Source organism: Nomascus leucogenys, chromosome 3 (assembly GCF_006542625.1).
Source record: "Nomascus leucogenys isolate Asia chromosome 3, Asia_NLE_v1, whole genome shotgun sequence".
Classification (NCBI taxonomy): Eukaryota; Metazoa; Chordata; class Mammalia; order Primates; family Hylobatidae; genus Nomascus; species Nomascus leucogenys.
The window spans coordinates 66,104,962-66,130,717 of NC_044383.1; the positions used below are offsets into that span (position 1 = coordinate 66,104,962).

General features: G+C 39.8%; 1 protein-coding gene across 1 annotated transcript in view; it reads left to right on the top strand.

Annotated features, from left to right (window-relative positions):
• The window catches only part of EYS (eyes shut homolog), a 1,808,075-nt gene that overhangs the window by 1,697,282 nt on the left and 85,037 nt on the right, over nt 1-25,756 (top strand). Inside the window, 1 exon segment of the mRNA XM_030809409.1 lies at nt 22,634-22,816. Coding sequence (XP_030665269.1) covers nt 22,634-22,816 — 183 coding nt within the window.

Consider the following 25,756-nt stretch of genomic DNA (forward strand, 5'->3'; position numbering starts at 1 on the left):
CAGTCGGTGAAGCGCACTGTGCGTGAGCCGAAGCAGGGCGAGGCATTGCCTCACTCGGGAAGCGCAAGGGGTCAGGGAGTTCCCTTTCCTAGTCAAAGAAAGGGGAAGCAGACGGCACCCGGAATATCGGGTCAGTCCCATCCTAATACTGCGCTTTTCCAACGGGCCTGGAAAACGGCACACTAGGAGATTGTGTCCCGCACCTGGCTCGGAGGGTCCTATGCCCACAGAGTCTCGCTAATTGCTAGCACAGCAGTCTGAGATCAAGCTGCTAGGCGGCAGCGAGGCTGGGGGAGGGGCGCCCGCCATTGCCCAGGCTTGCTTAGGTAAACAAAGCAGCCAGGAAGCTCGAACTGGGTGGAGCCCACCACAGCTCAAGGAGGCCTGCCTGCCTCTGTAGGCTCCACCTCTGGGGGCAGGGCACAGACAAACAAAAACTCTGCAAGAACTTCCACAGACTTAAATCTCCCTGTCTGACTGACAGCTTTGAAGAGAGTAGTGGTTCTCCCAGAACGCAGCTGGAGATCTGAGAACGGTCAGACTGCCTCCTAAAGTGGGTCCCTCACCCCTGAGCAGCCTAACTGGGAGGCACCCCCCCAGTAGGGACAGACTGACACCTCATTCAAACCGGTACTTCTCTGAGACAAAACTTTCAGAGGAACTATCAGACAGCTGAATTTGTGGTCTCACGAAAATCCGCTGTTCTGCAGCCACCGCTGCTGACACCCAGCCAAACAGGGTCTGGAGTGCACCTCTAGTAAACTCCAACAGACCTGCAGCTGAGGGTCCTGTCTGGTAGAAGGAAAACTAACAAACAGAAAGGACATCCACACCAAAAACCCATCTGTACATCACCATCATCAAAGACAAAAAGTAGATAAAACCACAAAGATGGGGAAAAAACAGACCAAAAAAACTGGAAACTCTAAAAAACAGAGCACCTCTCCTCCTCCAAAGGAAGGCAGTTCCTCACCAGCAACGGAACAAAGCTGGATGGAGGATGACTTTGATGAGTTGAGAGAAGAAGGCTTCAGACGATCAAACTACTCTGAGCTACAGGAGGAAATTCAAAACAACAGCAAAGAAGTTAAAAACTTTGAAAAAAAATTAGAAGAATGGATAACTAGAATAACCAATGGAGAGAAGGGCTTCAAGGAGCTGATGGAGCTGAAAGCCAAGTTTCGAGAACTACGCGAAGATTGCAGAAGCCTCAGTAGCAGATGCGATCAACTGGAAGAAAGGGTATCGCTGATGGAAGATGAAATGAATGAAATGAAGAGAGAAGGGAAGTTTAGAGAAAAAAGAATAAAAAGAAATGAACAAAGCCTCCAAGAAATTTGGGACTATGTGAAAAGACCAAACCTACGTCTGATTGGTGTATCTGAAAATGATGGGGAGAATGGAACCAAGTTGGAAAACACTCTGCAAGACATTATCCAGGAGAACTTCCCCAATCTAGCAAGGCAGGCCAGCATTCAGATTCAGGAAATACAGAGAACGCCACAAAGATACTCCTCGAGAAGGGCAACTCCAAGACACATTATTGTCAGATTCACCAAAGTTGAAATGAAAGAAAAAATGTTAAGGGCAGCCAGAGAGAAAGGTCGGGTTACCCACAAAGGGAAGCCCATCAGACTAACAGCTGATCTCTCAGCAGAAACTCTACAAGCCAGAAGAGAGTGGGGGCCGATATTCAACATTCTTAAAGAAAAGAATTTTCAACCCAGAATCTCCTATCCCGCCAAACTAAGCTTCATAAGTGAAGGAGAAATAAAACACTTTACAGACAAGCAAACGCTGAGTGATTTTGTCACCACCAGGCCTGCCCTAAAAGAGCTCCTGAAGGAAGCACTAAACATGGAAAGGAACAACCGGTACCAGCCACTGCAAAAACATGCCAAATTGTAAAGACCATCGAGACTAGGAAGAAACTATAGCAACTAACGAGCAAAATAACCAACTAACATCATAATGACAGGATCAGATTCACACATAACAATATTAACGTTAAATGTAAATGGGCTAAATGCTCCAATCAAAAGACACAGACTGGCAAACTGGATAAGGAGTCAGGACCCATCAGTGTGCTGTATTCAGGAAACCCATCTCACATGCAGAGACACACATAGACTCAAAATAAAGGGATGGAGGAAGATCTATCAAGCAACTGGAAAACAAAAGAAGGCAGGGGTTGCAATCCTAGTCTCTGATAAAATAGACTTTAAACCAACAAAGATCAAAAGAGACAAAGAAGGCCATTACATAATGGTAAAGGGATCAATTCAACAAGAAGAGCTAACTATCCTAAATATATATGCACCCAACACAGGAGCACCCAGATTCATAAAGCAAGTCCTGAGTGACCTACAAAGGAACTTAAACTCCCACACAATAATAATGGGAGATTTTAACACCCCACTGTCAGCATTAGACAGATCAACGAGACAGAAAGTTAACAAGGATATCCAGGAATTGAACTCAGCTCTTCATAAAGTGGACCTAATAGACATCTACAGAACTCTCCACCCCAAGTCAACAGAATATACATTTTTTTCAGCACCACACCACACCTACTCGAAAATTGACCACATAGTTGGAAGTAAAGCTCTCCTCAGCAAATGTAAAAGAACAGAAATTATAACAAACTGTCTCTCAGACCACAGTGCAATCAAACTAGAACTCAGGATTAAGAAACTCACTCAAAACCGCTCTACTACATGGAAACTGAACAACCTGCTCCTGAATGACTATTGGGTACATAATGAAATGAAGGCAGAAATAAAGACGTTCTTCGAAACCAATGAGAACAAAGACACAACATACCAGAATCTCTGGGACACATTCAAAGCAGTGTGTAGAGGGAAATTTATAGCACTAAATGCCCACAAGAGAAAGCAGGAAAGATCCAAAATTGACTCCCTAACATCACAATTAAAAGAACTAGAAAAGCAAGAGCAAACACATTCAAAAGCTAGCAGAAGGCTAGAAATAACTAAAATCAGAGCAGAACTGAAGGAAATAGAGACACAAAAAACCCTTCAAAAAATTAATGAATCCAGGAGCTGGTTTTTTGAAAAGATCAACAAAATTGATGGAATGCTAGCAAGACTAATAAAGAAGAAAAGAGAGAAGAATCAAATAGATGCAATAAAAAACGAAAAAGGGGATATCACCACTGATCCCACAGAAATACAATCTACCATCAGAGAATACTACAAACACCTCTATGCAAATAAACTAGAAAATCTAGAAGAAATGGATAAATTCCTCGACACATACACCCTCCCAAGACTAAACCAGGAAGAAGTTGAATCTCTGAATAGACCAATAACAGGTTCTGAAATTGTGGCAATAATCAATAGCTTACCAACCAAAAGGAGTCCAGGACCTGATGGATTCACAGCTGAATTCTACCAGAGGTACAAGGAGGAACTGGTACCATTCCTTCTGAAACTATTCCAATCGATAGAAAAAGAGGGAATCCTCCCTAACACATTTTATGAAGCCAGCATCGTCCTGATACCAAAACCTGGCAGAGACATAACCAAAAAAGAGAATTTCAGACCAATATCCTTGATGAACATTGATGCAAAAATCCTCAATAAAATACTGGCAAACCGAATCCAGCAGCACATCAAAAAGCTTTTCCACCATGATCAAGTGGGCTTCATCCCTGGGATGCAAGGCTGGTTCAACATACGCAAATCAATAAATGTAATCCAGCATATAAACAGAACCAAAGACAAAAACCACATGATTATCTCAATAGATGCAGAAAAGGCCTTTGACAAAATTCAACAACCCTTCATGCTAAAAACTCTCAATAAATTACGTATTGATGGGACGTATCTCAAAATAATAAGAGCTATCTACGACAAACCCACAGCCAATATCATACTGAATGGGCAAAAACTGGAGGCATTCCCTTTGAAAACTGGCACAAGACAGGGATGCCCTCTCTCACCGCTCCTATTCAACATAGTGCTGGAAGTTCTGGCCAGAGCAATCAGGCAGGAGAAGGAAATAAAAGGTATTCAATTAGGAAAAGAGGAAGTCAAATTGTCCCTGTTTGCAGATGACATGATTGTATATCTAGAAAACCACATTGTCTCAGCCCAAAATCTCCTTAAGCTGATTAGCAACTTCAGCAAAGTCTCAGGATACAAAATTAATGTACAAAAATCACAAGCATTCTTGTACACCATTCACAGACAAACAGAGAGCCAAATCATGAGTGAACTCCCATTCACAATTGCTTCAAAGAGAATAAAATACCTAGGAATCCAACTTACAAGGGATGTGAAGGACCTCTTCAAGGAGAACTACAAACCACTGCTCAATGAAATAAAAGAGGATACAAACAAATGGAAGAACATTCCATGCTCATGGGTTGGAAGAATCAATATCGTGAAAATGGCCATACTGCCCAAGGTAATTTATAGATTCAATGCCATCCCCATCAAGCTACCAATGACTTTCTTCACAGAATTGGAAAAAACTACTTTAAAGTTCATATGGAACCAAAAAAGAGCCCGCATCGCCAAGTCAATCCTAAGCCAAAAGAACAAAGCTGGAGGCATCACGCTACCTGACTTTAAACTATACTACAAGGCTACAGTAACCAAAACAGCATGGTACTGGTACCACAACAGAGACATAGATCAATGGAACAGAACAGAGCCCTCAGAAATGATGCCGCATAGCTACAACTATCTGATCTTTGACAAACCTGACAAAAACAAGAAATGGGGAAAGGATTCCCTATTTAATAAATGGTGCTGGGAAAACTGGCTAGCCATATGTAGAAAGCTGCAACTGGATCCCTTCCTTACACCTTATACAAAAATTAATTCAAGATGGATTAAAGACTTATATGTTAGACCTAAAACCATTAAAATCCTACAAGAAAACCTAGGCAATACCATTCAGGACATAGGCGTGGGCAAGGACTTCATGTCTAAAACACCAAAAGCAATGGCAACAAAAGCCAAAATCGACAAATGGGATCTCATTAAACTAAAGAGCTTCTGCACAACAAAAGAAACTATCATCAGAATGAACAGGCAACCTACAGAATGGGAGAAAATTTTTGCAACCTACTCATCTGACAAAGGGCTAATATCCAGAATCTACAATGAACTCAAACAAATTTACAAGAAAAAAACAAACAACCCCATCAAAAAGTGGGCAGAGGACATGAACAGACACTTCTCAAAAGAAGACATTTATGCAGCCAGAAAACACATGAAGAAATGCTCATCATCACTGGCCATCAGAGAAATGCAAATCAAAACCACAGTGAGACACCATCTCACACCAGTTAGAATGGCCATCATTAAAAAATCAGGAAACAACAGGTGCTGGAGAGGATGTGGAGAAATAGGAACACTTTTACACTGTTGGTGGGACTGTAAACTAGTTCAACCATTGTGGAAGTCAGTGTGGTGATTCCTCAGGGATCTCGAACTAGAAATACCATTTGACCCAGCCATCCCATTACTGGGTATATACCCAAAGGACTATAAATCATGCTGCTATAAAGACACATGCACAAGTATGTTTATTGCAGCACTATTCACAATAGCAAAGAGTTGGAACCAACCCAATGTCCAACAACGATAGACTGGATTAAGAAAATGTGGCACATATACACCATGGAATACTATGCAGCCATAAAAAATGATGAGTTCGTGTCCTTTGTAGGGACATGGATGAAACTGGAAAACATCATTCTCAGTAAACTATCGCAAGGACAAAAAACCAAACACCGCATGTTCTCTCTCATAGGTGGGAATTGAACAATGAGATTTCATGGACACAGGAAGGGGAACATCACACTCCCGGGATTGTTGTAGGGTGGGGGGAGGGGGGAGGGACAGCAGTAGGAGATACACCTAATGCTAAATGACGAGTTAATGGGTGCAGGAAATCAACATGGCACATGGATACATATGTAACAAACCTGCACATTGTGCACATGTACCCTAAAACCCTAAAGTATAATAAAAAAAAAAAAAAGCAAAAAAAAAAAAGAAAAAAACGGAATCCTCCCCAACACATTTTATGAGGCCAGCATCATCCTGATACCAAAGCCTGGCAGAGACACAACCAAAAAAGACAATTTCAGACCAATATCCTTGATGAACATTGATGCAAAAATCCTCAATAAAATACTGGCAAACTGAATCCAGCAGCACATCAAAAAGCTTATCCACCATGATCGAGTGGGCTTCATCCCTGCGATGCAAGGCTGGTTCAACATATGCAAATCAATACATGTAATCCAGCATATAAACAGAATCAAAGACAAAAACCACATGATTATCTCAATAGATGCAGAAAAGGCCTTTGATAAAATTCAACAACCCTTCATGCTAAAACCTCTCAATAAATTAGGTATTGATGGGACGTTAGGTATTATTATCTCAAAATAATAAGAGCTATCTATGACAAACCCACAGCCAATATCATACTGAATGGGCAAAAACTGGAAGCATTCCCTTTGAAAACTGGCACAAGACAGGGATGCCCTCTCTCACCACTCCTATTCAACATAGTGCTGGAAGTTCTGGCCAGGGCAATCAGGCAGGAGAAGGAAATAAAGGGTATTCAATTAGGAAAAGAGGAAGTCAAATTGTCCCTGTTTGCAGATGATATGATTGTATATCTAGAAAACCCCATTGTCTCAGCCCAAAATCTCCTTAAGCTGATTAGCAACTTCAGCAAAGTCTCAGGATACAAAATCAATGTACAAAAATCACAAGCATTCTTGTACACCAATCACAGACAAACAGCCAAATCATGAGTGAACTCCCATTCACAATTGCTTCAAAGAGAATAAAATACCTAGGAATCCAACTTACAAGGGAGGTGAAGGACCTCTTCAAGGAGAACTACAAACCACTGCTCAATGAAATAAAAGAGGATACAAACAAATGGAAGAACATTCCATGTTCATAGGTTGGAAGAATCAATATCGTGAAAATGGCCATACTGCCCAAGGTAATTTATAGATTCAATGCCATCCCCATCAAGCTACCAATGACTTTCTTCACAGAACTGGAAAAAACTACTTTAAAGTTCATATGGAACTAAAAAAGAGCCCACATTGCCAAGTCAATCCTAAGCCAAAAGAACAAAGCTGGAGGCATCATGCTACCTGACTTCAAACTATGCTACAAGGCTACAGTAACCAAAACAGCATGGTACTGGTACCACAACAGAGTCATAGATCAATGGAACAGAACAGAGCCCTTAGAAATAATGCCGCCTGGGGTGGAGCCAAGATGGCCAAATAGGAACAGCTCCGGTCTCCAGCTCCCAGCCCCAGCGACACAGAAGACTGGTGATTTCTGCATTTCTGCTTGAGGTACCGGTTTCATCTCACTAGGGAGTGCCAAACAGTGGGTGCAGGACAGTCAGTGAAGCGCACCGTGCACGAGCTGAAGCAGGGCGAGGCACTGCCTCACTCGGGAAGCGCAAGGGGTCAGGGAGTTCCCTTTCCTAGTCAAAGAAAGGGGTAACAGACGGCACCTGGATAATCGGGTCAGTCCCACCCTCATACGGCGCTTTTCCAACGGGCCTGGAAAACGGCACACTAGGAGATTGTGTCCCGCACCTGGCTCGGAGGGTCCTATGCCCACGGAGTCTCTCTGATTGCTAGCACAGCAGTCTGAGATCAAGCTGCAAGGCGGCAGCGAGGCTGGGGGAGGGGCGCCCGCCATTGCCCAGGCTTGCTTAGGTAAACAAAGCAGCCAGGAAGCTCGAACTGGGTGGAGCCCACCACAGCTCAAGGAGGCCTGTCTGCCTCTGTAGGCTCCACCTCTGGGGGCAGGGCACAGACAAACAAAAAGTCAGCAGGAAATTCCAGAGACTTAAATGTCCCTGTCGGACTGACAGCTTTGAAGAGAGTAGTGGTTCTCCCAGCACGCAGCTGGAGATCTGAGAACGGACAGACTGCCTCCTAAAGTGGGTCCCTCACCCCTGAGCAGCCTAACTGGGAGGCACCCCCCCAGTAGGGACAGACTGACACCTCACTCGGCCGGGTACTCCTCTGAGACAAAACTTCCAGAGGAACTATCAGACAGCTGAATTTGTGGTCTCACGAAAATCCGCTGTTCTGCAGCCACCGTTGCTGACACCCAGCCAAACAGGGTCTGGAGTGGACCTCTAGTAAACTCCAACAGACCTGCAGCTGAGGGTCCTGTCTGGTAGAAGGAAAACTAACAAACAGAAAGGACATCCACACCAAAAACCCATCTGTACATCACCATCATCAAAGACCAAAAGTAGATAAAACCGCAAAGATGGGGAAAAAACAGAGCAGAAAAACTGGAAACTCTAAAAAGCAGAGCACCTCTCCTCCTCCAAAGGAACGCAGTTCCTCACCAGCAATGGAACAAAGCTGGATGGAGGATGACTTTGACGAGTTGAGAAAAGAAGGTGTCAGACGATCAAACTACTCTGAGCTACAGGAGGAAATTCAAAACAATAGCAAAGAAGTTAAAAACTTTGAAAAAAAATTAGAAGAATGGATAACTAGAATAACCAATGGAGAGAAGGGCTTAAAGGAGATGATGGAGGTGAAAGCCAAGTTTCGAGAACTACGTGAAGATTGCAGAAGCCTCAGTAGCAGATGCGATCAACTGGAAGAAGGGGTATCGCTGATGGAAGATGAAATGAATGAAATGAAGCGAGAACGGAAGTCCAGAGAAAAAAGAATAAAAAGAAATGAACAAAGCCTCCAAGAAATTTGGGACTACGTGAAATGACCAAACCTACGTCTGATTGGTGTACCTGAAAATGACGGGGAGAATGGAACCAAGTTGGAAAACACTCTGCAAGATATTATCCAAGAGAACTTCCCCAATCTAGCAAGGCAGGCCAACATTCAGATTCAGGAAATACAGAGAACGCCACAAAGATACTCCTCGAGAAGAGCAACTCCAAGACACATAATTGTCAGATTCACCAAAGTTGAAATGAAGGAAAAAATGTTAAGGGCAGCCAGAGAGAAAGGTCGGGTTACCCACAAAGGGAAGTCCATCAGAGTAACAGCTGATCTCTCGGCAGAAACTCTACAAGCCAGAAGAGAGTGGGGGCCGATATTCAACATTCTTAAAGAAAAGAATTTTCAACCCAGAATTTCGTATCCAGCCAAACTAAGCTTCATAAGTGAAGGAGAAATAAAATACTTTACAGACAAGCAAACGCTGAGTGATTTTGTCACAACCAGGCCTGCCCTAAAAGAGCTCCTGAAGGAAGCACTAAACATGGAAAGGAACAACCGGTACCAGCCACTGCAAAAACATGCCAAACTGTAAAGCCCATCAAGGCTAGGAGGAAACTGCATCAACAAATGAGCAAAATAACCAACTAACATCATAATGACAGGATCAGATTCACACATAACAATATTAACGTTAAATGTAAATGGGCTAAATGCTCCAATTAAAACACACAGACTGGCAAACTGGATAAGGAGTCAGGACCCATCAGTGTGCTGTATTCAGGAAACCCATCTCACGTGCAGAGACACATATAGGTTCAAAATAAAGGGATGGAGGAAGATCTACCAAGCAACTGGAAAACAAAAAAAGGCAGGGGTTGCAATCCTAGTCTCTGATAAAACAGACTTTAAACCAACAAAGATCAAAAGAGACAAAGAAGGCCATTACATAATGGTAAAGGGATCAATTCAACAAGAAGAGCTAACTATCCTAAATATATATGCACCCAACACAGGAGCACCCAGATTCATAAAGCAAGTCCTGAGTGACCTACAAAGGGACTTAAACTCCCACACAATAATAATGGGAGATTTTAACACCCCACTGTCAACATTAGACAGATCATCGAGACAGAAAGTTAACAAGGATATCCAGGAATTGAACTCAGCTCTAAACAAAGTGGACCTAATAGACATCTGCAGAACTCTCCACCCCAAATCAACAGAATATACATTTTTTTCAGCACCACACCACACCTATTCCAAAATTGACCACATAGTTGGAAGTAAAGCTCTCCTCAGCAAATGTAAAAGAACAGAAATTATAACAAACTGTCTCTCAGACCACAGTGCAATCAAACTAGAACTCAGGATTAAAAAACTCACTCAAAACCGCTCAACTACATGGAAACTGAACAACCTGCTCCTGAATGACTATTGGGTACATAATGAAATGAAGGCAAAAATAAAGATGTTCTTTGAAACCAATGAGAACAAAGATACAACATACCAGAATCTCTGGGACACATTCAAAGCAGTGTGTAGAGGGAAATTTATAGCACTAAATGCCCACAAGAGAAAGCAGGAAACATCCAAAATTGACACCCTAACATCACAATTAAAAGAACTGGAAAAGCAAGAGCAAACACATTCAAAAGCTAGCAGAAGGCTAGAAATAACTAAAATCAGAGCAGAACTGAAGGAAATAGAGACACAAAAAACCCTTCAAAAAATTAATGAATCCAGGAGCTGGTTTTTTGAGAAGATCAACAAAATTGATAGACCGCTAGCAAGACTAATAAAGAAGAAAAGAGAGAAGAATCAAATAGATGCAATAAAAAATGATAAAGGGGATATCACCACCGATCCCACAGAAATACAATCTACCATCAGAGAATACTACAAACACCTCTATGCAAATAAACTAGAAAATCTAGAAGAGATGGATAAATTCCTCGACAAATACACCCTCCCAAGACTAAATCAGGAAGAAGTCGAATCTCTGAATAGACCAATAACAGGTTCTGAAATTGTGGCAATAATCAATAGCTTACCAACCAAAAAGAGTCCAGGACCTGATGGATTCACAGCTGAATTCTACCAGAGGTACAAGGAGGAACTGGTACCATTCCTTCTGAAACTATTCCAATCGATAGAAAAAGAGGGAATCCTCCCTAACACATTTTATGAAGCCAGCATCGTCCTGATACCAAAGCCAGGCAGAGACACAACCAAAAAAGAGAATTTTAGACCAATATCCTTGATGAACATTGATGCAAAAATCCTCAATAAAATACTGGCAAACCGAATCCAGCAGCACATCAAAAAGCTTATACACCATGATCAAGTGGGCTTCATCCCTGGGATGCAAGGCTGGTTCAACATATGCAAATCAATAAATGTAATCCAGCATATAAACAGAACCAAAGACAAAAACCACATGATTATCTCAATAGATGCAGAAAAGGCCTTTGATAAAATTCAACAACCCTTCATGCTAAAAACTCTCAATCAATTAGGTATTGATGGGATGTATCTCAAAATAATAAGAGCTATATATGACAAACCCACAGCCAATATCATACTGAATGGGCAAAAACTGGAAGCATTCCCTCTGAAAACTAGCACAAGACAGGGATGCCCTCTCTCACTGCTCCTATTCAACATTGTGCTGGAAGTTCTGGCCAGAGCAATCAGGCAGGAGAAGGAAATAAAGGGTATTCAATTAGGAAAAGAGGAAGTCAAACTGTCCCTGTTTGCAGATGACATGATTGTATATCTAGAAAATCCCATTGTCTCAGCCCAAAATCTCCTTAAGCTGATTAGCAACTTCAGCAAAGTCTCAGGATACAAAATCAATGTACAAAAATCACAAGCATTCTTGTACACCATTCACAGACAAACAGAGAGCCAAATCATGAGTGAACTCCCATTCACAATTGCTTCAAAGAGAATAAAATACCTAGGAATCCAACTTACAAGGGATGTGAAGGACCTCTTCAAGGAGAACTACAAACCACTGCTCAATGAAATAAAAGAGGATACAAACAAATGGAAGAACATTCCATGCTCATGGGTTGGAAGAATCAATATCGTGAAAATGGCCATACTGCCCAAAGTAATTTATAGATTCAATGCCATCCCCATCAAGCTATGAATGACTTTCTTCACAGAATTGGAAAAAACTACTTTAAAGTTCATATGGAACCAAAAAAGAGCCCACATTGCCAAGTCAATCCTAAGCCAAAAGAACAAAGCTGGAGGCATCACGCTATCTGACTTCAAACTATACTACAAGGCTACAGTAACCAAAACAGCATGGTACTGGTACCACAACAGAGCTATAGATCAATGGAACAGAACAGAGCCCTCAGAAATGATGCCTCATACCTACAACTATCTGATCTTTGACAAACCTCACAAAAACAAGAAATGGGGAAAGGATTCCCTATTTAATAAATGGTGCTGGGAAAACTGGCTAGCCATATGTAGAATGCTGAAACTGGATCCCTTCCTTACACCTTATACAAAAATTAGTTCAAAATGGATTAAAGACTTAAATGTTAGACCTAAAACCATTAAAATCCTACAAGAAAACCTAGGCAATACCATTCAGGACATAGGCATGGGCAAGGACTTCATGTCTAAAACACCAAAAGCAATGGCAACAAAAGCCAAAATTGACAAATGGGATCTAATTAAACTAAAGAGCTTCTGCACAGCAAAAGAAACTACCATCAGAGTGAACAGGCAACCTACAGAATGGGAGAAAATTTTTGCAACCTACTCATCTGACAAAGGGCTAATATCCAGAATCTACAATGAACTCAAACAAATTTACAAGAAAAAAACAAACAACCCCATCAAAAGGTGGGCAAAGGACATGAACAGACACTTCTCAAAAGAAGACATTTATGCAGCCAAAAAACACATGAAGAAATGCTCATCATCACTGGCCATCAGAGAAATGCAAATCAAAACCACAGTGAGATACCATCTCACACCAGTTAGAATGGCCATCATTAAAATAACAGGAAACAACAGGTGCTGGAGAGGATGTGGAGAAATAGGAACACTTTTACACTGTTGGTGGGACTGTAAACTAGTTCAACCATTGTGGAAGTCAGTGTGGCGATTCCTCAGGGATCTAGAACTAGAAATACCATTTGACCCAGCCATCCCATTACTGGGTATATACCCAAAGGACTATAAATCATGCTGCTATAAAGACACATGCACACGTATGTTTATTGCAGCACTATTCACAATAGCAAAGAGTTGGAACCAACCCAAATGTCCAACAACGATAGACTGGATTAAGAAAATGTGGCACATATACACCATGGAATACTATGCAGCCATAAAAAATGATGAGTTCGTGTCCTTTGTAGGGACATGGATGAAACTGGAAACCATCATTCTCAGTAAACTATCACAAGGACAAAAAACCAAACACTGCATGTTCTCACTCATAGGTGGGAATTGAACAATGAGAACTCATGGACACTGGAAGGGGAACATCACATTCCAGGGACTGTTGTGGGGTGGGGGGAGGGGGGAGGGACAGCATTAGGAGATATACCTAATGCTAAATGACAAGTTAATGGGTGCAGGAAATCAACATGGAACATGGATACATATGTAACAAACCTGCACATTGTGCACATGTACCCTAAAACTTAAAGTATAATAATAACTAAATAAATAAAGTCAATTTGTGAGGAGTGCCAACTTTAATAATGTAATATTTTAATAATTACATAAAATATCTGCCAGTGGCCTTTAATTGGCCAATGTCATGAGTATCCCAACCATCATAGTGAGGTATGATGAACAGGGGTTCAGATCCTGACCCTGTCATTTCTTAGCTCTGTTATTTAACATCTCTGAGCCTCAATTTCTTCATCTATAAGATAGGAATAGAGGTAGAAGAACATCTCACTGGTGTTCTGTGAGAAATAAAGTAATTTAGATAGGGCATCCAGCAGCTGGGACATAATAGATACTATAATTGCTATTGTTAACATTTTAGAATATACAATAGTGCATCTAAACAGCCATATCTTGAAAAATGATATAGTAACAAACTAAAAGAACGTATTCACTGAACTTGAGTGATAACCCACTCCAACCTCAATGTTTCTTAATTTCTTGACTAAATATTCATGGGCATGAAGAAATTCATGAGTTAGAAATGAGAAAATTATTCAAAACACATCAGTTCCAGAATATCCTGTGTGTATAATAGCTAGGAATCTTTTTTTATCACAATAAACTACTAACCAAGGGAATGTAATCCAGTATAAACCTGCACAGCTTATGTAATATGAATTATAGAGGATGTGAAAATTTTACCATTCTCAAAGCTTATGCCATGAACTGTAATGTAATGCAGATACTATGATTACAATTTGAACCTGTATGTTTCAGGGATTTTTTTCCCCTTTTCTGACATTTTGTGATACTATAAAACATCCTACCAGTACCTAGTTACTTTGAAAAGCCAGAAGACAGCACTAATTTCTAAGAGTTATGCATCTAAAAAGAATGCTTCAGATTCTAGCATGTATTATTCCTTTTGCTGCTGGAAATTTTAATGCTCTACATTTTCAACAGTTTTTCTATCTTAATGTAAAATTCTGTTTGTTCTTAGCTTTTTCTTGATGATTGGATAAAGAAGTTAGAATGGTAGGAATTAAATATCTATATAGAATGCATGAATAATTTATTATGAGCAGGAATTGGCAACCAACCAATCATATTTATTTCATGTTTTTACCTGTGGGTGAATTCGATATTATATATCCATTTGAATAGAGAGCTTGATTTTATTCATGTATTGGGTATCTCTATCTTGGTTCAGAGGGAAAAGGTAAGTGTATGTTTTCTGTGCAGGCTACCATCACCCATAACTGTTGGCGATATCTCAGGACATATTTATTTTTATTCCCTTTAAAAGATAATCACATTTGTAGGTTGCCATTTTTATTTCTAAATGATGATGCTGAACAGTGTGAAAGTGTATTCCACAAGGAGTTTGTTCAACAACAAAAAACAGAGACAACAAAGACAATGACCACGTACCTAGTTTGATAACCTAATTGCATTTCGGCAGGATATTGAGCTAAATCTGGTGCTATATTACTAAGTTAAGAACAAAGACAGAGCAAAGATGTGTATACTCAAAGCTAGGAAGGAAAACTGGAGAGGCAAGCCATGATCTTGTATTTTTGCAAATTTATCCATCTGCCTCAGGGCAGATTAATTTTCCTGGCAAAGTTAAATGTATACTTCAAGATACGCTACACTGCTGAACATCATGCTTGGAAAACTGGCATTCTGGAGTCTTTCAAAATCAGCAGTTTCCAAGGGAAAATCTATCTACCATCTGCTTGCTTCATTAACACACATAATAGAGAAGGAAGAACTGAATTGGGTTTTCACTAGCTCAACGCTCCCTGGTGTCCACTCTGCTGAGGTTATTATACCCAGCAGCCTATATGGAAAACAGAATCCAAGTAAAAATCATCCACAGGCTTTTGTCTTTTGTATCTGTTTAAAAACAGAGCAATGAACTCCAAAAAAATTACGTATTTAGACCAAAAAATCTATCTTGAAAACACTTAAAAGTTTCAAGTAATTTTTGATGCACTTAAGAAAATTTTTTCAACACCACATGTAAAATTTTAAGCATGATCATAAAGGTATCATACAGATATTTTGTCAGGTAAAAGGCAAAATATTCTGTCAAAAACTATCAATTGTCCCAAGAAACCTAGTCAGTATTTTTAGCTCACAAATTAAAGAAGATATTATTTTCAAATATTAAATGGAAACTAATGTTTATAAGACAAAATTTATAAAATTATAGTTATACAACTTAATTATTAAAAATAATGATTGGGCCAGGCCCGGTGGCTCATGCCTGTAATCCCAGCACTTTGGGAGGCCGAGGCGGGCAGATCGCTCGAGCTCAAGAGTTCAAGACCAGCCTGGGCAACATGGTGAAACCCCATCTCTACAAAAAAATACAAAAGTTAGACAGGCACGGTGGTGGATGCCTGTAGTCCCAGCTACTTGGGAGGCTGAGGTGAGAGGATTGTTTGATTCCAGGAGATGGAGGTTGCAGTGAGCCAAGATTGCACCACTGCACTCCAGTCTGAGTGACAGAATGAGACCCTGCCTCAAAATAAAAAAATAAAAAATAAACTGATTTGTCAGGTTAGGGGTCCCTATGCCTTCCTTGATTTTCAGTATGTATTATATTATCTGAATTTTTACCCACACTAGAAGAATTAAGGTTCCATATTATTGCAAAAATTTAGTAACATTTTTTAGAGAAAAGGACTTAGTACAAAAAAACAAATTCAAACAAGCAATGATTAGCATTGGTGATAGTGTAGAAATCTACTTCACAACTTCATCCAGTAGCTCCATAAGTGCAGAATAGTCACTTAAGAACAGAGTTGTGAAGATACTAGATAAACAGTAACAGCAGAGATATACTATCATAATACGTATTACTATGTCTTTAACACTACTTTAACCTTTTACATGTATTCAACCATTTGATAAATATATATCTTATACCCAATTAGACCATGAAGGACAGGCAAGCTCTCTGCCCTAGTGGAATCTGAAATCTGAGTGGGGAGAAAAAATAATAAAAAGTAAACAAATAAATAACATATAATGGAATTGGGCCATGTAAATAAAGCAGGTTAAGAGACTAGAGAGTACGGGTTTGGGGGGGTGGGCGGGTGCGGGCCACAAGGAGTTAATACTTTAATAGGAGATTAATACTTTAATAGGGTGGTCAGGAAAGGCCCTGTGAAGAGAGAACACCTGAGCGAGTCTTGAAGGAAGTGAGGGAGCAGGCCATGCAGCTTTTGGGGAAAATGTGGTTCAGGCACTGGGAAAGGGAGCACAAGCCTTGAACTGGGAGTGTGTTCGGTTTGCTTGAGAAACACGAAGAACTTAGCATGGCTGCAGCAGAATGAGAAAAAAGAAATTAGTATAAAATAAATCTGGAGATTAGGAGATTTAGGCTATGTTCAGGAGTTTTTATTTTATTTCAACCTTCAATGGAAAATACTGGAGGACCTTTGACACACAATTTATATTTAAAAGACCACTTTGGCTACAATATGGAAAAGAGATTGTAAAGTGATAAAGGTAGCAACAGGGAGACCAGTTAAGAAGCAAATATTATAGTTTGGGCTAGAAAGAACAGTGCAATGAACTTTGATGGTATTAACAGAGGCAGTGAAAAGCAGCAGTGTAATTTGGGATATATTTTGAAGATGAAGTTAACATATTTGTCAGTTTGTCAGTTGAGGTAGCAGAGAAAGATACAATTTAAGGATGATGCCTAGTTTGGCTCTGAGCAAAGAGAGGGAAGACTGGGAAACATTTGATGGCAAAGGAAGGGAAGGGATTTGGGTTGGGGGAAAGATTACAAATAGTGGAATAAAGAGTTTTGCTTTGTATATGATCAGTTTGAAATTCTTATCAGACATACAAATATATGTTCATTATCTAGTAGTTGGTTGGATATATGAACCTGGAGCTCTGGAAAAAAGCAGGGATAGAGACTCTGTTGACCCAGGACTCATCCACCTGTAAATGGTACTCATGATCAAACACAGAATGGTGGTAGATGGAGATAACTGGAAGAAAAGGAGAATGAGGAGCAACAGTCATTAAGGTAGGAAAAAATACCAGGACAGTGCAGTGGTCATGGAGACCAAGTAAAGAAAGCATTTCAAGAGAAAAGAAATAATCAACCTTGTCAGTTGCTTCTGAGACACTGAATAAGATAAAAACAGAGAATTGACATTTAGTTTAGAAAGACTGTGGTCACTAGTGATCTTAACATACAAAAGTTCAAAGAAAAGATAGAGAAGATAGCCTGACTGGAATAAAATCAAGCACAAATGGTAATAAAGTTTTGAAAGAGTCCATACAGACAACTCTTTAGAAGCCCCCGGCTAGTACGGTGAGCAGAGAAACATGCAGTAGCTAGAGGGGAATATGGAGTGGAGGGAAGCTCTTTATTTATGATGGGGACATTCTGGCACATTTCATGTTAAAGGGAATGCTACAGTAGAGAAGAATAATTTGGTAACTCCTGGGAGGCAGGAAAGAATTTCTGAGATGATGCCCTTGAGCAGACGAGAAGGGGTGGGTGAAATACCCGGGCAGGGTCAGCCTTGTCAGCAGAGGGAAGGCAAAGCATATGGATAAAAACGAAAGATTGGCGGGTGGGAGAATTTGACAGTGAAAGCGTCGGGTAGTTCTCTGTTGATGGGTTTTTCTCAGCAAAATAAAAAGCAAGATTATTAATTGATGAGAGACAATAAATATTAGATGTTTGAGGAGAGAGGAAGCATTAAACAGCCATTTTAGAGGCACAAGAAAGTGACTTGACTGGAAATATGCAGCAGGATTGCAGGTCTGGTGGAAAAGGTTTGCCCACTTGAATTGTATGGTTAGCTCGAGTGTGTTTCCTTCAGCCATGGGCTTTTCTCATTCTTCACAGATGTTAGGTACTCTCACATTCTCATTTTATGAACGAAGAAACTAAAACAGAAAAGTGAAGTAACTTTCCCAAGTTTACACAGAAAGTGAACACATCCAGAATCAAGCCTGAGCTGGCCAGCCCCAGCTGCCTCCCTCCATCACCATGCCATAGAGTAGCTCATGTTTTACTACCAGCCGGTGGGGTTCAGGATGCATCACTGCAGAGTTGAAGAAAGACGTTCTGAAATCTGAACTATTTATATGTCTTCTTTCCACATTCCAGTATTCCAATAGCTCATCTTAGCCACTTCTGTGCATTGTGCATAAAACTTTAATAATCCAGATTAAAAGACTAACCGCAGGTTTTTTTTGGGGGGGGGGTGGGGTTGTTTGTTTTTGTCTTTGTTTTTTTTTTGTTTTGTTTTTTTTTGAGAAGGAGTCTCCCTCTGCCTCCCAGGCTGGAGTGCAGTGGCGCGATCTCGGCTCACTGCAACCTCCGTCTCATGGATTCAAGTGATTTTCCTGCCTCAGGCTCCCGAGTAGCTGAGCTGGGACTACGGGCACGTGCCACTGCACTCAGCTAATTTTTTCCTCTTTTTTTTTTTTTTTTTTTTCCCTAGTAGAGGTGGGGTTTCACCGTGTTAGCCAGTATGGTCTGGATCTCCTGACCTCATGATCCACCCACCTCGGCCTCCCAAAGTGCTGGGATTACAGGCGTGAGCCACCGTGCCCGGTCACAGCAAAATATTTTTAAAAGAAAAAAATAGTTACATTAAAAACAATAATGCCTTCTCTGCCATATTGGGAATGAGAAAATTTGCCTTAGTAAATGATTAGAGAATAGAATTTCATACCCTTTCTGTGATAACTTTTGCTAAGAAGTGTTTTATAAGCATAACATTCTAAAAAGATTATACATTGAGCCTATAATATAGCACTATAATATAAAAGAAAATATCACAATATTCCCTCTTTACTCAAGGCTCTTAGGATTTTTAAGGCCCCCAGATGATGTGTGGATATCTTTTGACTGTGCCTGCAATGATCCCAGAGCATTATTAGTGATTTTGCTTTCTTCTTCTACACACTAAACAATTTATTTTAGCTTAAATTCCAGCATCTCCCTTTTTTCCTCATGTTTCCAATTCATTCATGTAACTTTAAAAGAACTGACAAAAAAATGCATGACTTTACACATGGTATCTGTGAGGCAACTAGGGATTGCAAAAATTAAAAAAAAATACATTTAATAGCCCAAAAATAGTCCCATTACAATCCATTCAATTTCCTGATTAGATGATGACTGATCCTCCCAGAAGGCTGATCTGGGAATTTATGCAGTAGAGTAACCAAATTAACCAAATGTTACCTGGCGGAAGATGGAAAAGGGCTTAAAGTATTGAAAAGAATGATTTGTAAGGTTGAAAGTCTTCTTTCTCCTAGTCTGAGTCCCTCACATTCTTCTGCCTAATTCAGAGTGATAGAGACAGTGTGGGTGAAGACATAGAAGCCTCTTAGTGATGGATTATATTATCTTTGACCCCTTCTCCTGACTCTGATTGCTCCCCATAGAGGCCCTACCTTTTTATAGGTTCAAAGTTACCAAAAGAAAAAGCCCCTTGAAGTAAGTCACAACTAACGGTTTAGAGGAAGAACTTACCTATCAAAACATGCTTGGATCTCTCTGCATTGCCATTCAATAGAAATAGAATGTGAGCTGCCTATGTAATTTTGTTTTCTAGTAGTGACATTTTTCAAAGTAAAAAGAAACAGGTGAAATTTATTTTAGTAATACATTTTATTTAACCCAATGTTTAATGGATATCGGAATGTTATTAATAATATATTTTACATTCTTTGTTTCATACTAAGCCCTTCCCACACAGGCCTAGCCACAATTCAAATGCTCAACAGCTGCAGGTACCACTAGACTAAGAAATGCTGAGCATTTGACAGATCCATTCCTATGGGTCATGGTTATCATCAGTCTTCATTATTATTCTCAAACTTCAAAAGTACTTATTTTTGATAGTATAAAATTACATCATGAAATTGCACTGACAACATATTTCTATTAGCTGTTTAAATATCACACGATTGCCTTAATGAGTTACCCATAAATTGCCTTACATTTAGACTTCTGCATAAGCTTAATTCATTGTTAGATTTCTTGGTATCAAAGTTCTTTTTTTCATCCTTGACCAAAGTTTGGTCCTCCAGCTCTCTGTCTAATCTATGATTCACACTTCATCAACAGTAATATTTCTAAAAAGCAACTTTGATCATTGCCCAACTACTTTAGGATAATAAAGAAAATATATAGTTCTTCATGATTTGACGACTGTCTATCTTGTTTCATTTGCTTCCACTCTCACTTTTATTCTTCATTCTAAAATTTGCAGACTTCATAAGTTCCCTGAGTATGACATGCTGTTTTGGTCTTCACACTCTAGAACATGCTGTTTCTTCTGCCTGAAAGTTCTTATACCAGGCCTCAACTTTCAGTCCAGTTCAGCTGAATAAATTTATTGACTTCACACTAATTCCTTGAGTGACTAGTACTTTTTTATCTTTGTGTCACCAGCATCTAGCACAGGGTCTGACAGTAAAATACTACAAATATGAGATACGTATTTGTCAATCTAGCCTAAATGTAACCTTTAGGTAGACTCAGTTGTAAATTAACAGGAAGAAATATTAAAAGCAAAAGATAGTCATTCCTTTTCTATTTTAGTATTAAATTTAACTGAATTCTATTTTCATAGTTTTTAATGCCAACATTGAATGATGGTCAGTATTTTTATTCTATTTCAACTCCAGTACATTTCATTTCCCTCAATCACCCTCCCCATAGTGCTACTGAAAGTGATATACCTGATGTGATATACCTGAGAGTGTTATTATCTCAGGGACACAAATTATAAAGTTTTCATCAGATTAAAAAATAAGTATAAGAAGCAATATGTCTCAAAAGTCCCTACTTCACATTCTGGTGAGTTTTGAGAAAATTACACTTAACCTATGCCACACATCCCAGGGAATAAATTGATAAGATTTTAATAAAATATCAAAACAAAGTATTCAGCTTCACACAAATATCTTAGTTTAATAGTCATAATAAACTGGTAAGATTTTAGTAAAATATCAAAACAAAGTATTCAGCTTATTCACACAAATAGTTTAATACTCATAATAAACTGATTAGATTTTAATAAAATATTAAAACAAAGTATTCAGCTTATTCACACATATAAAACAAAGATATACAAGCCTTTGATAATAAGAATCATTTTTCCTAGGATAGCACAATTATTTGCTGTCTACACAACTATAAACAGACATAAGAAGCTCTATTAAGCGTTACATACCAGAGTGAGGATATTTCTTAAGGCTTGTAAAAATTCTAGTTTTACAGCTTCCCTGGAGTTCCAACATCTCTTGAGAAGGAAACAACATAAGCTCTTATTTCCTCAACCGAGCTGTCCCCAACCAATAAAAATAGATCCTAGGAACATCCCTTAATCTGGTGACATCATCCATAAAAGACAGGAATGGGGCGTCAAAATCCCCTTTCTATTTTCTGTTGTCCTCTTTGGGTAAGGAGATTTAAAAAACCAGTGGAGACTTATGAAGGAAACAGTACAATGAAAGAGAAAAGTTTGATACAAGAAGCACTCCTCAGTTAAATTATATTTTGTTCACACTCGCCCTTGAACTTCTATTTTACCATTTCCTGTTTTTAATAAATCTCCCTACACTTTCACACCTATTGAATTCCATGCTTTTATTACTTAACAAGCATCTCAGCAAAGAAATAATGAACATTTCTTTTAGACAATTATTTTTACTTAAAGAAAAGCTCTGGTCACTCACCAATGATGATGGAAAACTGACCAATTTCCTTTCTATTTCTTGACTTTCGTAGCCCTGACCTGGGGCTTTGGCTCATATAAAGGTGCAGGATTAGAAAAGCACAGTTTATTCAAAGCTGTGAGCTCCTCTCTAAGTCATATCCAGGTTTTGGATGCCAAATCATGTTTACGAGGCACCTGAGCAAATACTTTGGCTGCCAGTAATCTTTTCTATTTCTAAAATTAAGTTTCAAAATATAGGGGTTTGCTTTTTAAGTAAATTATCCATTATGTAGAAAGAGTATGCTAGTGAAAGGGTTATATAGAATATCTCAAAACACTACACGTCCTTTGTTCTGGTTTTGAAATTTCCTGTTGAGTCACTTAGTTGCTCAATGCTGAAGGGCACTAAAGTATAATTAATTTAATAGTAAACAGACTATCTGGCCAGATGCATCAGCAACACGTAACCCTCACTTTACAAATACATGTACAGGTTTATTTTAACTGTTTGGTTTGGGTTTTTTCACAGCTATTAATATTACTCAGCCGAGGTTCAGTGGCACAGATGCCTTTGGATACACCTCTTTCCTGGCTTATTCACGGATCTCAGACATCAGCTTCCATTATGAATTCCACCTGAAGTTTCAGCTGGCAAACAACCACTCAGCGCTGCAAAATAACTTGATATTTTTTACTGGACAGAAAGGCCATGGTAAGATTAACTGAACCCTCTAGGACTTGCCTTGCTCCTTTAAGAATACTTTAGAGATTCCTCAGGGACACTCTAATTGGCTGTGGTAAAAAAAAAAAAAAAAGACATTTGCCTAGATGCAGCCTCCTCCTGTTTTCTGCCTTAAGCATGCTCCCTGTAGTCCAAACTATTTAGCAGTTCCCTGACGCTTTCTGAAGCTCTACTTTACATCAGGGCTACCGTATTAGTCAGTTTTCATGCTGCTGTAAAGAACTGCCAGAGACTGGGTAATTTACAAAGGAAAACAGTCTAATTGACTCACTGTTCAGCATGGCTGGGGAGGCCTCGGAAACTTACGATCATGGTGGAAGGGGAAGAGGAAGCAGAGTACCTTCTTCACAAGGCAGCAGGAAGACGTGCCTAGTAAAGGGGAGAATTGCTCCTTATAAAACCATCAGATCTCCTGAGCACTCACCCACTATCACGAGAATGCATGAGGAAAACCACCCCCATGATTTAATTACCTCCACCTGGTCTCTCCCTTGACCCCTGGGGATTATGGGATTACAATTCAAGATGAGGTTTGCGTGGGAACACAAAACCTAACCATATCAGCTACCTTTCATAATCAAAAGAAAAAATTCCTACAGGCAAACATGAGGACAGGGAAGGTGACCAAGTCACATGGGAAGTAAGTTTATTGATCTGTCCTTTCCTCTGTTTCTTTCTGTTTCCATGTCTGAAGAGAGAAGGGAAATTCTCATTTTTCCATGTGTTATAAAATGGAAATGGTTGTTGCCCTCAAAGAAAACCATTCTAAATTAAAGGAGCAAGAAATTAAGAAAGTACTCAGCCTGTAACAAAGTACTCCAGTGCCCTGGAATTGGTGGGAAATCAACTTATAACTTAAATTTGTCTCTCTTAAGTAGAAACCAGTTATGCATGTGCTAAGTCAAGGAAAATTACCTATGTTTTACTTTTAAGTCTGCAATCAACAGTTAAGCAATTAATCACCTAACTTCTCTGAGTTCAGTGTTTTCATCTGTGAGATCAACATATTGGAACAGAAAAAGACCTTTCTCTCAGCTGTCAGTGGTTCTACTGTTCTAGGGTAAATAACATATTCTGTTTTTTTCAACTCAATCAGTGACTGTCTCTTAATACCAAACACTCTTTTCTGTATTCGCATGTGTCTGAAAGGAGCCTACACCCCAAATGGAATGTGGTATTTCAGCCTCCCACCATGTCTGCTAGGATGGGGTACTCTATCATGTAAAGTACTATTCATTCTACCGCCAAAATTTGTTTGAATCCCTTCCCCATCCCTATGCTGAAACCTCATGACCTCCTCCTGATTGGTCTCCCTACTGATTTCCTGCCTGCAATTAATTCTCCACATTGTAATAAGAGTTAGCCTCTTAAAAGGTTTATTAGATCATATCTGAACCTTGTTTAAAACCCATCTGTGGCTTTTTACTGCACTTAGAATGCAATCCAAACCTCCTTATCATATTCTCAAAGGGCCTTCAGGATCAGATCCCAGTCTGCATCTCTGAACACAACCAGGCCACTCTCACTACCTCTGTGCTCTTCCCCTACAGCTCTTCTTCCAGTGCCTTAACCACCAAGTACTTTCCTGTCTCAGAGGTTTGGTGCATGCTTTTTCCTCAGCCTTGACAGGAAATAGCTATCATAGTGGTCAAGGGAGCAGGCTCTAGAGACTGGTGATGTAGACATGAATCAGTCTCCACCATGTGCAAATTATGTGTCAAGTTACTTAATGTCTTTGTGCCTCTATTTTATAACCTATCACATGAGTATAGTAACAGTATATTTCCTTATAGCGTTGTGAGAAATAACGAACTTAATACATGGGAAGCTCTTAAAATATTGTTGGACTCGGCCAGGCGCGGTGGCTCACGCCTGTAATCCCAGCCCTTTGGGAGGCCAAGGTGGGCGGATCACCTGAGGTCAGGAGTTTGAGACCAGCCTGACCAACATGGAGAAACCCTGTCTCTACTAAAAATACAAAATTAGCCAGGCGTGGTGGTGCACATCTGTAATCCTAGCTACTTGGGAGGCTGAGGCAGGAGAATTGCTTGAACCCAGGAGGCGGAGGTTGCAGTGAGCCGAGATCGCACCATTGCACTCCAGCCTGGGCAATAAGAGCGAAACTCCGTCTCAGAAAAAAGAAAAAGAAAAAGAAAAAAAATCATTGTACTCAATAAACACGGTAGTGTGTCTTTTCTCAAAAGGGCCTTCTGTAGCCACCTTCACCAAAGTAAGTCTTGTCCCACCCCATCCAAGTTATTCTCTACCTCAGCTTCTTATTTACTTCCTTCATTGCCATTACTTTAATTTAGTATCCTTTTATTTATTTTTAATATAGTTGTTTCTTGTCTGTTTTCACCAACAGAATGGGAGCTTTATATAGAAAGAGATCAAGTCAGCTCTGTTCAACTTTATACACCCATGCTTAGCCCAGTGTCTGACCATAATCAGTATTTAATGAATGAATAAAATAACCACAATAAGAACAAATAATTGCATGAGATATAAGTCCACAACAGAGCTTCACGAGGATTCCTAAAGAGTGGTCGTTCTTAGGGATTCTCAGTTCAAATGCTCTGTCCTCTATTAGTATTTCCCCAGGGGTTCCCCTCCTCCCAACTCTTCCCTCAACTCCCCTTCGTCTGAGCATGGACGGCCTGTTCTGCATTAGGATGCGGAGCCTTTGTTACAGGCTTTGGCTGGCTGCAAAGTGCTAAATTTCTCTTCTCACTTATAGAAATGATACAGTGAGTTATCACCGTATCACCCACAAAGCCTCTCTCCAATGGTTTTAATAAATATCTGTGAATGCGCCCTCTATAGCGCAGGAAGGGAAATAAAGAATTCCTACTCCTAACCCTTTACTCTGCACACCGCTTATCATATATTTATCAATTAAATCCTTCTCAT